At 39.0% G+C, this 13,122-nt stretch overlaps 1 protein-coding gene across 1 annotated transcript in view; it reads left to right on the top strand.

Annotated features, from left to right (window-relative positions):
* LOC124790033 (RNA-binding protein 33-like) overlaps positions 1–11,398 on the top strand; it is a 50,726-nt gene extending 39,328 nt beyond the window's left edge. The window contains exon 2 of the mRNA XM_047257588.1: positions 10,023–11,398. Within this exon, the coding sequence (XP_047113544.1) occupies positions 10,023–11,274 (1,252 nt within the window). The 3' untranslated portion in view covers positions 11,275–11,398. The remainder of the gene's footprint in view (positions 1–10,022) is intronic.
* Positions 11,399–13,122: the final 1,724 nt, after the last annotated feature.

Here is a 13,122-nt window from a genome sequence, read left to right as displayed (position 1 = left end):
TTTTGGTCCACCTCGAGTATTTTATTTCCCCAGTAGCCCCCATATCTGGTGAGCAGTCCTATCCGCCACCTGGGGAGGTGCATGATGGGAGACCAGCAAACTCCACAAAGGTTATTTTTATTATAATCCTTGCAAACTCTTGATGTCGCAACATATGGTACATGTTACCTCTTTGGATTTTAATGAGCAATACTGCATCTTAGTGTAGTCATAGTCTTTGCAATTCCTTGCACATGACTGGGTGTCTACAGATGTAATTAGATCCGCTGCTTGCGAGGTTTCCCATTTTCATCTCTGCTAAGGGTTTGTGGATAAAACCTGTTAGTTGACTGCTACTAATAGAAATCCATTCGTCTGACTCTCCAAGATCTGCTCAACTAACTGAGCTTCATTTTATTCACCTAAAGAACAGGAGAACCAATCTGCCTTTGAACTGGATAGTTTCCAGAATTCTTTTGCATTAGAGTTTTTCTGGAAATTTTTGGTAAGTTACTATGGGACCAAACTGCTGAGGTCATTGGTTCCTAGGCTTTCACACAACTTAATCTAACTGAAACTAACTTAAACTAAGAATAACACACTCCCATACCCGACGGAGGACTCGAACTTCCGAAGGGGGGAGCGGTGCAAACCGTGGCAAGGCACCTAAGACCGCACAGCTACCCCCTGTTGCTGGGTGTTTTGGGAACTTTGTATGATCTACTAATATGTGCTACAGGAACACCATTTTTGCAGTTTCCAAAGTTCAAGTAATTTGTTGTTCATCATACTTGAGAATATTCTACTCTTATATTTTTGTACCCGAAATTATAGTTGGGAATCGGGAAGAAATGATATGCTGAGCAGGTAAGTCAGTGAGAGATGACAAAAATAGGCATTCAGAACTGAAATGGTATTCTAACCTGAAAGTGTCAACTATTAGACATTAAAATAGCATCTTAACGCCACAAGCTGGCACTGTGCCTGTGCAGTGAGAGTCAGCAACTGGTTTTTAAACCAGTGTTCAAGCACCAGTAGCCAATAATGTGTATGTGCGTCTGGTGTCACTTACTTAACCTTAAAACGCTATTGCAACGCCAGTAGCCAATAATATGTATGTACAATGGATGTCAGCTACTTGATCTCCACACAGCATCATGGTACTGGTAGTTGACAAGGGATATGTGCAGTGGGTGTCAACCACTGAATCCAAAGTCTGTACCGTAACACAAGTGGCTGACAGTGTGCTTGTTGTAGTGGGAGTCAGCTACAGGGTCCCAAAATTATATTCTAAGCCAAAAGCTGAAAGTGTGTATGTGCAGTAAGTATAGTGGGGCAATGATGGTTGGTTGATGTATGGTGACTGCCGTTGCCCTGGATGCTATGGTCCATTACCCCTCATACTTTAGGGTATGACATTGATGGTTAGGGTGACTACCATTACCGCAAACAAGTGGTGATTGAATATGTACCATAACTTCTCAGCATGTGACAGCTACTAGATCTTATGACTGTACTGTGATCCTAGAAAACTGACACTATGTGACAGTGTGTGTCAGCTATTGGATCTTAAAACTGAACTGTTACCCCAGAAGCTGATGGTGTTGTGCCATAACCCAATCTTAGGTGTTAGCTACTAGATCTCAGATAGTATTCTAACATCAGATACTGATAGTGTTTGTGCCTTAACTTGGCAGTAGATATCAGCTGTTGGATATCCCTCAGTTTATATTTATTTACATATAAACAACTGAACTTGTAACAAATTGCCCCGTACATCATCATGTTGCAAGTTTCTGTAACTATGTTGATGTATATGGCAATTTGCTGTAATATAGGCATGGATGTGGTAGTTTGTTACAATCTTTGCTATAACATAGGCAATTAGTTCCATATTAGTTATGCATGGGGTAATTTTGTAGCATTGTTGCTGTAATGTAATTCGTTACAAGTATTGTAGTAACACAGCGATGTATGGGTCAATTTTTTGCAGCTTTACTATGGGATGTCTATGTATGAGCGAATTTGTAAAGATTTTGTGTGATTTTTATCTGTAACTGAATGCAAAAGCAATGAAATCCAGTAACTGACACATACACTTTTTAGCCTCTAGTGCTATAGTACTATTTGAGTTCCAGTGCTGGCATCCACTGTCAGATTGTGATACACAAATTATCAGCTTTTGGTGTTAGAAGACAATTTTAAGATCCAGTAATTGCCACCTTGCTACCAAGATGCAATACATATGTTATCACCATGTGTTTGGGATAGTGATAGTCATCCTGTAAACCAACCTATACTGCCAACCAGTAGTATTGGATGGGCAATACTACCCATCATTGCCCCACAATAACACATACTGCACATTAAGTGTCGGCTTCTGGTGCGGCAAAACATTTTCGTAATTCAGTACCAAACACCCACTGCATGTACACACAGCCATGTTCCCATATTAAAATGGTGTTTGAAATCCAGCAGCTGTCATCTGCTTAATGTGCACAGTGTCGGTTACTGATGCTACAAAATATTTTAAGACCATGTATCTAACACATTCTACACAAGACAATTTCAGCTACTGGTGTAACATTATTGTTTTAAGATCCAGTAGCTGACACCCACTGCACTTATAAACAGCTACCTATTTCAGTTGCAATGCACATTGAAGGTCCAGCAGCTAATGACAAATGCTACTGCTACTGCAGTTATAGCACTTTTTTAAGACTCAGTACCTGGCACCAACTGTGACATACACATTGTCAGATTCTGATCTTTGAAGACTGTTTTAATAGTAAATAGTGACACCTACTGCAAGAAAATGAACACTACCTCAGTTCTGAATGCCTATATCTTTGTGTCACCTATCATTGCTGTAACTCGAGATGGGGAAAGGAAAGGAACGAAGATTCTCAAGTAGAAAGACCGTCGAATGTTTCCTGCTTTCGAAGATAGAAAAGTGGTATGCCCATTACAAGTGCCAAAGCTGTAGAAACTTTCCAGAATAACTACGATGTATAACATTTCTGGACAGTTCTAAACAAATGACGCCCTTGGTGAAGAATGTGGAGCTCAGTTAGTTAAGCGGAACTTACAGGGTCGGAATAATAGATTTGTTGTTAACAGACTCAACTAATAGGAGGTGTGGACAAGCTAGTTGCGGAGTTGGGGCTCCATTCGAAGATGGCAAACCTGGGAGGAAGTTGATACTAACGTTTTTGCAGAGACATTCAGACATAGACAAAGAATTATGGAGGCAATGATTACATCAAGTAGCTGTTGATTATGTATTTTGACAAATTTAATGCATGAAAATATCAAACTTAGCCCATCAATTAACCTGTAAGTTATATCAGCAGCAAGCAATAACCAAGCCACCAACAGATATATTTAATTTGAGGATCCATTGCACCTTGAAAAGTTTGTAGCGATATAGAAGTTTAGTCAACGGTGAGTGCGACTTAATCAGTAAGTTTTATCAGTAATGCTATTATGTGAACCTTGTGTGTTTTTTATGTAGCAGAGCAGTTGTGCTATGGCAGCAGTGACGTGTGTTTTGTTCAAAAAATATTGTAGATTTGGAAAAATCAATTTTTTCAGAATCAGTAAATTGTAATTATAAGTGTGTATTATGATAAGCAGCCTTCATGTGTTTTCTACTTGAAATCTTTAGTTATTTGATGAATAATTTTATTTTGGTTCAATGATCATATTTTCGAGACATCTGTATATGAAGACTTGTGCATCACTTTCTTTGGCCATATTGCGTGTTTAGGTCTCATATTCAGTGGATCACGATGTAACATTTGCGTGTTATAAAGTATGCACTTTAAGTGAAACAACGGATTTAATATCTCATCAAATCATCTTCTTCTCCCAAAAATGCTACCTGGTCAGTTCGTCTTGTCTTTGGCTATGCTCTGTTTTCATGTCAAGTATTCGGTGAATTACGATTTTGCTGTGGTATTATTTATCAGTTGATTATGCAAAGGAAAGGAACGACAGTCTGAAATCGTCTTAGAGAGCTTTGGTACCACGGTTGGGGTCGGTAAATGTCGCAGCTTTCCTCGATAATTTGTTTTCGTGCATAACCACAAACAGGTCTAGATCAAATGTAATATGGGTAAAAATCAATATTAGGCTCTCAATAACATCTTTTATGTTTTGTTATTATATAACGTGATTCATTATCGTTTCTGACCCCCCCCCCCTCCCCCAAAATGACGTTTCATAAGTAAAGCATTGTTGAAAATATTCAGAAATTATCAGATTCTATAGTTTTATCATTGTACCACAAGTAACAAACACTGAAGGAAGCCTACGATAAAAATGGCAACACCACTTACCTATTCTGGCAGATATTTTAGATGTGGAGATGCCAGTGTAACATTTAATAGTAACATTGAGTGTGTGTTGTTATCTCGTTATCTCCTTGCTCTGCTACAACTGTGCATTCTCGAGACAGTCTCGTTTAGACCTAGGATGAAGTGTCAGATGCTTTCTTAGAATGTTATTTTAGAGGATCACATGTGTGTAATATAGTTATAACGCATTGTAGATGTGGAAATACTGTTAAGTTACACATTTCATACATTTTGACAGATATTTTAGACATGAAAACAACGTTGTGTCAGTTGGCATAAGAAATATCATGCTGGCGTATTTTTCACTCACATTTTAGACATGAAAGTAATACCTATTATGCATTTTGATAAATAGTACGGGTCTCTTGGATACTAAGAAAATGACCATGATTTATGGAAATTTGGTAAACCTTAACCTACTTTTGGAAAATAATACAAGTCTTTTGGACACTTTCATATCGAAAAATTCAGGTGAGTGTGTGTGTGTGTGTGTGTGTGTGTGTGTGTGTGTGTGTGTGTGTTTATATGTAGTTTTTTGATACGGAATTATTTAATTTTGTCTCACACCAAGTGTAGATACCTTTGGACATGAAGCAAAATTGAGAACATTCCGATATTTTTGATATGGCCGGGATGGTGGCTCTGGAACTGCACTGCCATTGGCTGTTTCACTTTAATGGCCTGTAAAATACTGGTTTGGGATGGGCCGTTTCGTTTTAATGGCCTCCACAGTTGCAAGAAATGAGGTGTGTGTGACCTCTTGTACTTTGAGAGATATGATGTATAATTAGGCGTCTCTTATCATGTGATGATAATGATGCCTGATGGGGCGCGGCTGTTGACGTCATAGGTAGGGAACTGACATCATAAAGTAGTGTCACGAATGTAAACAACGTTAGCCTGAACCCTTATACTGTCATTCGAAGTGTCGGAACAGCATTAACCCGAGACCCACGAATTCGTGACGTCATACACGCGTGGCTGCCTTTCAGCAGCAGCGTCGTTTCCACACTGAGGTCCGCAGCTACAGCAGTTGCTCCTACGTCGTAAAATCCCGTTGTGTTGCTATTATTAGTGTAGCTTTGAATTTGATAGGGAAGACATCACGAATACGGGAGGAGCGTGGAAGTGTATGTAGGTTGTAAGGTTACTGTACCCTCAGCTATTCCGACTATCGGTCTGTGTATAAAAGCCTTGCGAGTAATGGCATCGACGAGTTGTGTGAATAAGTAAAACTGGAATGCTCTGCGTTTAGCGCCGCGGACGGTAGGGGCCGGACGGTGAAGTCGTTGGCGAGTGGTCATAATGATTGTACAGGTCATTCCCAGTATTTGATTCCTAGATGATTCGCCCGTTGATATTGAGAAAGTAGCTCATGTGAAAATCTGGTCTGTTAAGGACACTGCAAGTACAGGGCAGTGCAAAAGCGACTACACACTTAGTTAATTTTTAATAATCTGAACATGATATAAGCAAATCATCAGATTACAGTATCCATCACTTCTTTTTATATTCACACTGCTTTCCTTCTTCCTTAGCACTCCGTTGCAGGCTGCCTGGCACACATTGACGCGCATTCGGGCACAACTGATTGTTGTGGTCCAGATTGGGCATGGGAAGTGTCTTGAGTGTAATCGGTCAGCTCATCAAGTGCTCGTTGTTTCCTTCCACAGCATTCGTCTTTAAGTACACTCCAAAGCAAGAAATCTATTGCTGTGTCATCGGGAGATCGTGTTGGGAAATCAATTGCATCACGACGTCCTAGCACTTATCCTTCGAAAAAGTTATCAAGGCTCTAATGCTTCATGGGACGGATCTCCATTGGGTTATAAGCAGAGTTTATTACAATTGTCCATATGCATGACTAGCTTAGCGTCCGCAGATTCATTCGTGTGCACTGTATGGTCTGTGCAGACTTTTTTGTTTTTATTTCATTGTAAATTTATGTTGTACACAAACTGCAACGTCTTCTAAACTTTCCATGTTAATTGAGGCCATAGAAGCACAGTTTTTTCTGAATGTACTTCTGACCAAAAATCCATTCAGGTAGCTAGAGTAGAGGTTTTTGACAGTTCTGCCATTTGATTCCTTGTGGTGATATTTAAATCGTACCATTCAAAGCTTAACGCATATTTCTTTAGAAGTCAAATATCAATATCCATCCTCTCAAAATTAAAAATATTTTAATATAATGGAATGTTTTCATAAAATAATCATTCCTTATTTAGACCCTTAGGGCTTGAATTGACAAAAAAAATGTTGACACACGTTTATCTTATTTGTAACTGAGAAGGAAATATAAATTATTAGAGATTTAGTTTGAAACATGCTATCGTGTTGAAATGTTCCAACAAAAATTTCGTCCCGTATTTTACCCCCTCAACGATTGAATTGCCCCGGTAGCTGAGTGGTCAGCGTGACAGACTGTCAATCCTAAGGGCCCGGGTTCGATTCCCCGCTGGGTCGGAGATTTTCTCCGCTCGGGGACTGGGTGTTGTGTTGTCCTAATCATCATCATTTCATCCCCATCGACGCGCAGGTCGCCGAAGTGGCGTCAAATCGAAAGACCTGCACCAGGCGAACGGTCTACCCGACGGGAGGCCCTAGCCACACGACATTTCCATTTCCAACGATTGAATTTCCAAAAACACTGAAACGCGATTCTTTTTCTAATTTCCAGTTCAGAAACAAAATACAAATTGTCTTAGATTTAGCTTTGAAAATGATTTCATAATGAAATACTTTCCTAAAATTTTTCATCCGCCATTTCATGCAGTTTCCGGAAAAACAGAAACACCATGTCTTTATGTATAACCGAGAAGTCAAATAACAAATCTCACAGGGGGAGGGTTAGAAACGTTTTGGTAATACTTTAATAATGATTTATTTTCAAAAACAACTTCACTCACTATTTTAAGCTCTTAGTACTTGAATTTTCAAAAATGCTAAAGCATTGTTTTATTCTAACCAAGAAATCAAATACTAGTTCTCGTAGTTCTAGATTTAAAATTGCCTTAATAGAGAAATTTTTTCAAAATACGTTTCATTCCCTGCTTCACCCTCTTAGGTGTGGAATTTTGAAAGATCCCTTCTTAAACCATGCCTATAGTTTGGGATCAACTCCCTCTCTAAATTTCAAGTTCTGTCCTTTGTGGTTTGTTCTGGGTGATGATGAGCCAGCCACTCAATCAGGACATTTTCTGATGGTTTCTGGCGTAGCCAAACGAAGTAGAGCCACGTACGTGCCTCGAGTGAGATTTCAAAACAATCAGTTTATTAAGTCACGGATGCAAAATACTAACGCAAATTCTTTACAGACGAATGGATAAACTGGTAGAAGCCGACCTTGGGGAAGATCAGTTTGGATTCCGTAGAAATATTTGAACACGTGAGGCAATACTGACCCTACGACTTATCTTAGAAGCTAGATTAAGGAAAGGCAAACCTACGTTTCTAGAATTTGTAGACTTAGAGAAAACTTTTGACAATGTTGACTGGAATACTCTCTTTCAAATTCTGAAGGTGGCAGGGGTAAAATACAGGGAGCGAAGGGCTATTTACAATTCGTACAGAAACCAGATGGCAGTTATAAGAGTCGAGGGACATGAAAGGGAAGCAGTAGTTGGGAAGGGAGTGAGACAGGGTTGTAGCCTCTCCCCGATGCTATTCAATCTGTATATTGAGCAAGCAGTAAAGGAAACAAAAGAAAACTTCAAAGTAGGTATTAAAATCCATGGAGAAGAAATAAAATCTTTGAAGTCTGCTGATGACATTGTAATTCTCTCAGAGACAGCAAAGGACTTGGAAGAGCAGTTGAACGGAATGGACAGTGTCTTCAAAGGAGGGTATAAGATGAACATCAACAAAAGCAAACCGAGGATAATGGAATGTAGTCGAATTAAATCGGGTGATGATGAGGGAATTAGATTAGGAAATGAGACACTTAAAATAGTAAAGGAGTTTTGCTATTTGGGGAGCAAAATAACTGATGATGCTCGAAGTAGACAGGATATAAAATGTAGACTGGCAATGGCAAGGAAAGCGTTTCTGAAGAAGAGAAATTTATTAACATTGAGTATTGATTTAAGTGTCAAGAAGTCGTTTCTGAAAGTATTTGTATGGAGTGTAGCCATGTGTAGAAGTGAAACATGGACGATAGAAGAATTCGACATGTGGTGCTACAGAAGAATGCTGAAGATTAGATGGGTATATCACATAACTAATGAGGAGGTATTGAATAGAATTGGGGATAAGAGGAGTTCGTCGCACAACTTGACAAGAAGAAAGGATCGGTTGGTAGGACATGTTCTGAGGCATCAAGGGATCACCAATTTGGTACGGGAGGGCGGCGTGGAGGGTAAAAATCGTAGAGGGAGACCAAGAGATGAATAGACTAAGCAGATTCAGAAGGATGTAGGTTGCAGTAGGTACTGGGAGATGAAGAAGCTTGCACAGGATAGAGTAGCATGGAGAGCTGCATCAAACCAGTCTCAGGACTGAAGTCCACAACAACAACAACACAATAGAGGCGGCTTACACCACGTGCCGGTATTACAGCCCACACAATAACAGCGAGTTGATTTAGCGGACGCTCCAAAACAACATGGTGTTTTCCGTGAACAAATAAGTACAATTAAGTCGGCTTACGTGCCCTGATAACATAAACGTGACCTCATCGGATCACAAATTGTTTATAAAGAAATTCTGGTTAAGCCGATACTGATCGAGCATAATGTCACAAAATAGTAGCAACCTGTCTGCATCATCTTTCAGCAGTCCATGTCTCAGGCGTGGAATGTACGCTCCGAAGTTCTGCTAGGATAATTTCCTTTGGATTGAACGTCCTGGAACTCTGCCGCTAATTGTCCGGTGGGCTTCTCTGAAGTAGTCATAAAAGCCAAACAGATAACTGAGCTCTTTATCGTGATTTTTCTAGGTTGCTCAGTGCGACGTGGATCCGAAACAGAATTAAATTGTAAAAAGCCATATATGTTGTTGGATTTCACTCGAAATGTTATGTGCATTCGCCTAGAACTGTACTTACACCACCTTGGTAGGCGAACATAACAGTGAAAATCCTTGATTTGTGAGAAAATTTTATTTGTATTTTCAACACTGTGTTAAATGGTTACTATTCATGTGTCAGCAATACATATTATTTCCTGCTTCCTACAACTGTATCGACGTACGTAGTACGAAACAAGACACGTACTTTCTCTAAGCGTGTTGTTACAGTGGAAAAACCCTAAAAATAAATGGTTATTATTAATCGGAATCTTTGTGTAGAAAATTACATCAGTTTCTGTATCCACACAGTATCTCGTTTTACGACGAAAGAGAAGAAGTGTATCTTCCCCACGACAAGCAACGAACGTATAACGGATAGGACGAGACAGGATGTTACAATATCTTGGGTCTTTGAACGCAACTACCTTACCAAACAGTGAGAAGGGATTTATGAATAGAAATCTCTAAGCTGATAACATATAGCTCAGGTTTTGTTGTGGCCTTTCACTGCTGCCTACAATGCTCTGCTTCTGTTTATTAGGGAATTTCTAGATTTATCTCTGCATCTTTCTGGAATTCATTTTTTCATTCAGATGCACTATAAATCTTTTGTAGTAAAGGATACCAGTGATGATACAGTCGACGGCTTTTTACCTTACCTGTATTTTACTTTCAAAGGGCAGCCATACCACATCGGCTGGCAGGCAGAGTTTCGTCTCCAGATGGATCAGCAGACGACCAGCCACGAGAGCAACAGCCACCTACCGGACTTTCATCTGCTGGTCTGTCGCCATCATCATTTCACCATCGGCCTAGGAGGTCATTAGATGACAGGCCCAGAGCACCTGTCTGCAAATGTAAGGACAGTGAATATTCAGTACAGAGCCAGGTATTGGTCAACGTGCAAGGGTCTAATAATTACCAGGTACCGCCGCCCAGTCAAGTCACGGTTGACAACAGCCCTGTGGAAGTGACTCAGCTGCCACCCAATTGGCCATTTCATCCAGGCGCACCACCACCACGAAGATATGTGTGGACAGAAAATATTTGGGAAGAGGTCATTTATGAAAACGGTAAATGGGATGTAATTACCCCTAGACGACCACTAAACCCACCCTCACACACCCAGGAAAGTCCCCAGCCACTGTATATCTTGGTTGATGACGTATGGATACTCATAACTACAGTTGATATACTATGGGATGACGAAGTGAATTCGTTCCATCCCCCTCAAAAATTACTCCATTATCAACCAAATTCGTCACCTACATATGTATGGATAGAAAATAAATGGGTTCAAATTGTTAACATAAATAATCAATGGATTGCGACTGCACCAGCCCAGGGTAATAATATACCACCAGGTTCTCAAAATAAGAAACAGATTGTATTGGTCTGGGACACTAAGAATTGGGTCTTGTTTAAATTATCTGATCTCTTTCCAGCTACCAACGGACCTCCTGAATATCAAAGTCATCATCCCCAGAAACCAGGAGATCCACATTCTGGAAACAAGCACCCTACTCAACGGTTAAATAATCAACAGCACATATCACCTTATAAGAAAGAAGAAGAAAAGACAGGGAAACATCCTGAAAAACTAACAAATGCGAATTCTGGAAGTAGCATCCCACCTCCCTTAGGCCTGTATAATGTGCAACCTGTATCTAAACCGTTAAGACCGCTAAAACAACCACCGCCACCATCAACACCACCACCATCACCAAAACCGAAAGGAAAACCGAGACCACCAAAACCACCACCAGCCAAACCAAAACCCCAACCACAATCGCAAAAGCCAAAACGAAAACCGAAACCACCAAAACCACCACCAACCAAACCAAAACCACCACCACCAAAACCACCACCAAAAAAAAAGAAAATGTGCTTTTTCAAAAAGCTACTGGGACTGGGACTGGGGCTTGGATAAGCCATACACACACGCGTGCACACACACACACACACACACACACACACACACACACACACACACACATACACACACATATATATATAGTCTCAGCTATTTCCTTGTACTGTCTGTTTCTATGGAACTCTTGCAAACCAATGAAACACATTACGCTGAATGTCCATGCTGCTTTTTGCTCTCCAGATATTTCCCTTGATGCTTGTAATTAGTTACAAAATATTCAATATCTTAACTTGAGCCATTATGGTACATGTAGTTGCAACATGGCGTCAGGTTCTCTAGCCATCATTTTAATTTTACTGACGAAAAGTATTAGCTTGTAACATACTCTCAAAATAATAACAGTAATGGCAGTATTGAGTGAGCTAATAGTACAGTGTATTCAATACATGGATATGTAAATACTGGTTGTATTATATGTGTAAATGTGTTACAGATGCACAAGAGAAAGTATTCATTCTTTACCAATACTGATTTCGCTTTATGCAGGCAGTGTAATATGTGAACCAATGGTATACCATGACAAAACACTGAAGAAAGTTGAATAATACCTGATATACGATTTATTAACTAGTAAATGAGCTATTACAGTAAATTAACAGAGACTGGAGGTTAATATTCAATATTCTCAGTTACAACTTACGCTGCAAACATTAATGAGGTTAATGATTAATTTTAAGACTGTTTATAAAGCAGAAAAGGAATGTAATACCATTTAATTTTAAAAATAGCTAATAATTGTGTGGACAAAATTTATTTAGGAAATTTCAGTAGTTATGTTTATAGACAATTTGTGTTATTTTGTCTCTGTTGCTTTATTGGTTTCTGCATACAATGTCTACTTCAAAAAGTTCAACACTAAAGCTATGAAGTGCCTGAGAAAGATTGTACCATATCTATAACTGAAAGATGTTGTAAAATGGAGTTATGTACAAGACTATAAGAATGCTTATCTCTGATTCTGTACCAAGCTGTGTGTCTTTCTCTTTTAGGTGTGGTATGAAATGTATACCATGCACTCAAAATAAATTATGACAATCACTACTAATGAGTGAGGATAATATATGAAACCAATTTGCTCTCCCATATATATTGCAACCCATATGTATTTATATTCACATGTATTGTGTTCATACTCTGACACAGTATTTAGTACTGCATTACATTCATCTCACGCAATCAACAACTAATCATTGACACAGAAATGTGAAGACTGACAATGACTTCTAGAATCATCTCACAGATACAGACTCAAAATAAACTGACAAGAAAGCTCTGTAGCATCTCAGAAATATATTCACTTTTTTTGATAATACTTTGATACTTTATATTGCTGTGTTTTAAGTAATATGTCCTAAAAAGATATATTTCTAACTTATAAGTGAATTATGAAAGATGTACCCTATATCACTTACAGCCTCACCTATTGTTCTTGATAAAATGTGGCATAGAAGCTTTAACAGACTTCTACAGTACATGTTAGCTACAAAATGTACATAAGAAGTGCTTGTGTCATTTACTCAGTATGTACTTCCAAGTCCAGACTGAACCTGTGTCTTTTTTAATTGAGATACTGCATAGTAAATAATGCATGAAAATCCACAATCGTTATCCTGTAAGGACAGACGCTACATATTATGATTATATCTAAACTGATAAGGTTCCCAAATTTTCCCTGTGTACAATGTGACTTCCTACACAAAGGCAAACTCAATTCCAGATTCTATGGTCTTCTCTGAAAAGGTACCACATGGTATTATTCCTTTCTTGTACTGCATTCTTATATCATCTCATGTCAGAATCAACTTTAATATATACAGTTAAATATATATTTATGATTACATAAAA

The sequence above is a fragment of the Schistocerca piceifrons genome, chromosome 3 (genome assembly GCF_021461385.2).
Source record: "Schistocerca piceifrons isolate TAMUIC-IGC-003096 chromosome 3, iqSchPice1.1, whole genome shotgun sequence".
Lineage (NCBI taxonomy): Eukaryota > Metazoa > Arthropoda > Insecta > Orthoptera > Acrididae > Schistocerca > Schistocerca piceifrons.
The sequence above is the reverse complement of the archived record's forward strand: the minus strand, read 5'-3'. Positions and strand labels throughout refer to the sequence as shown.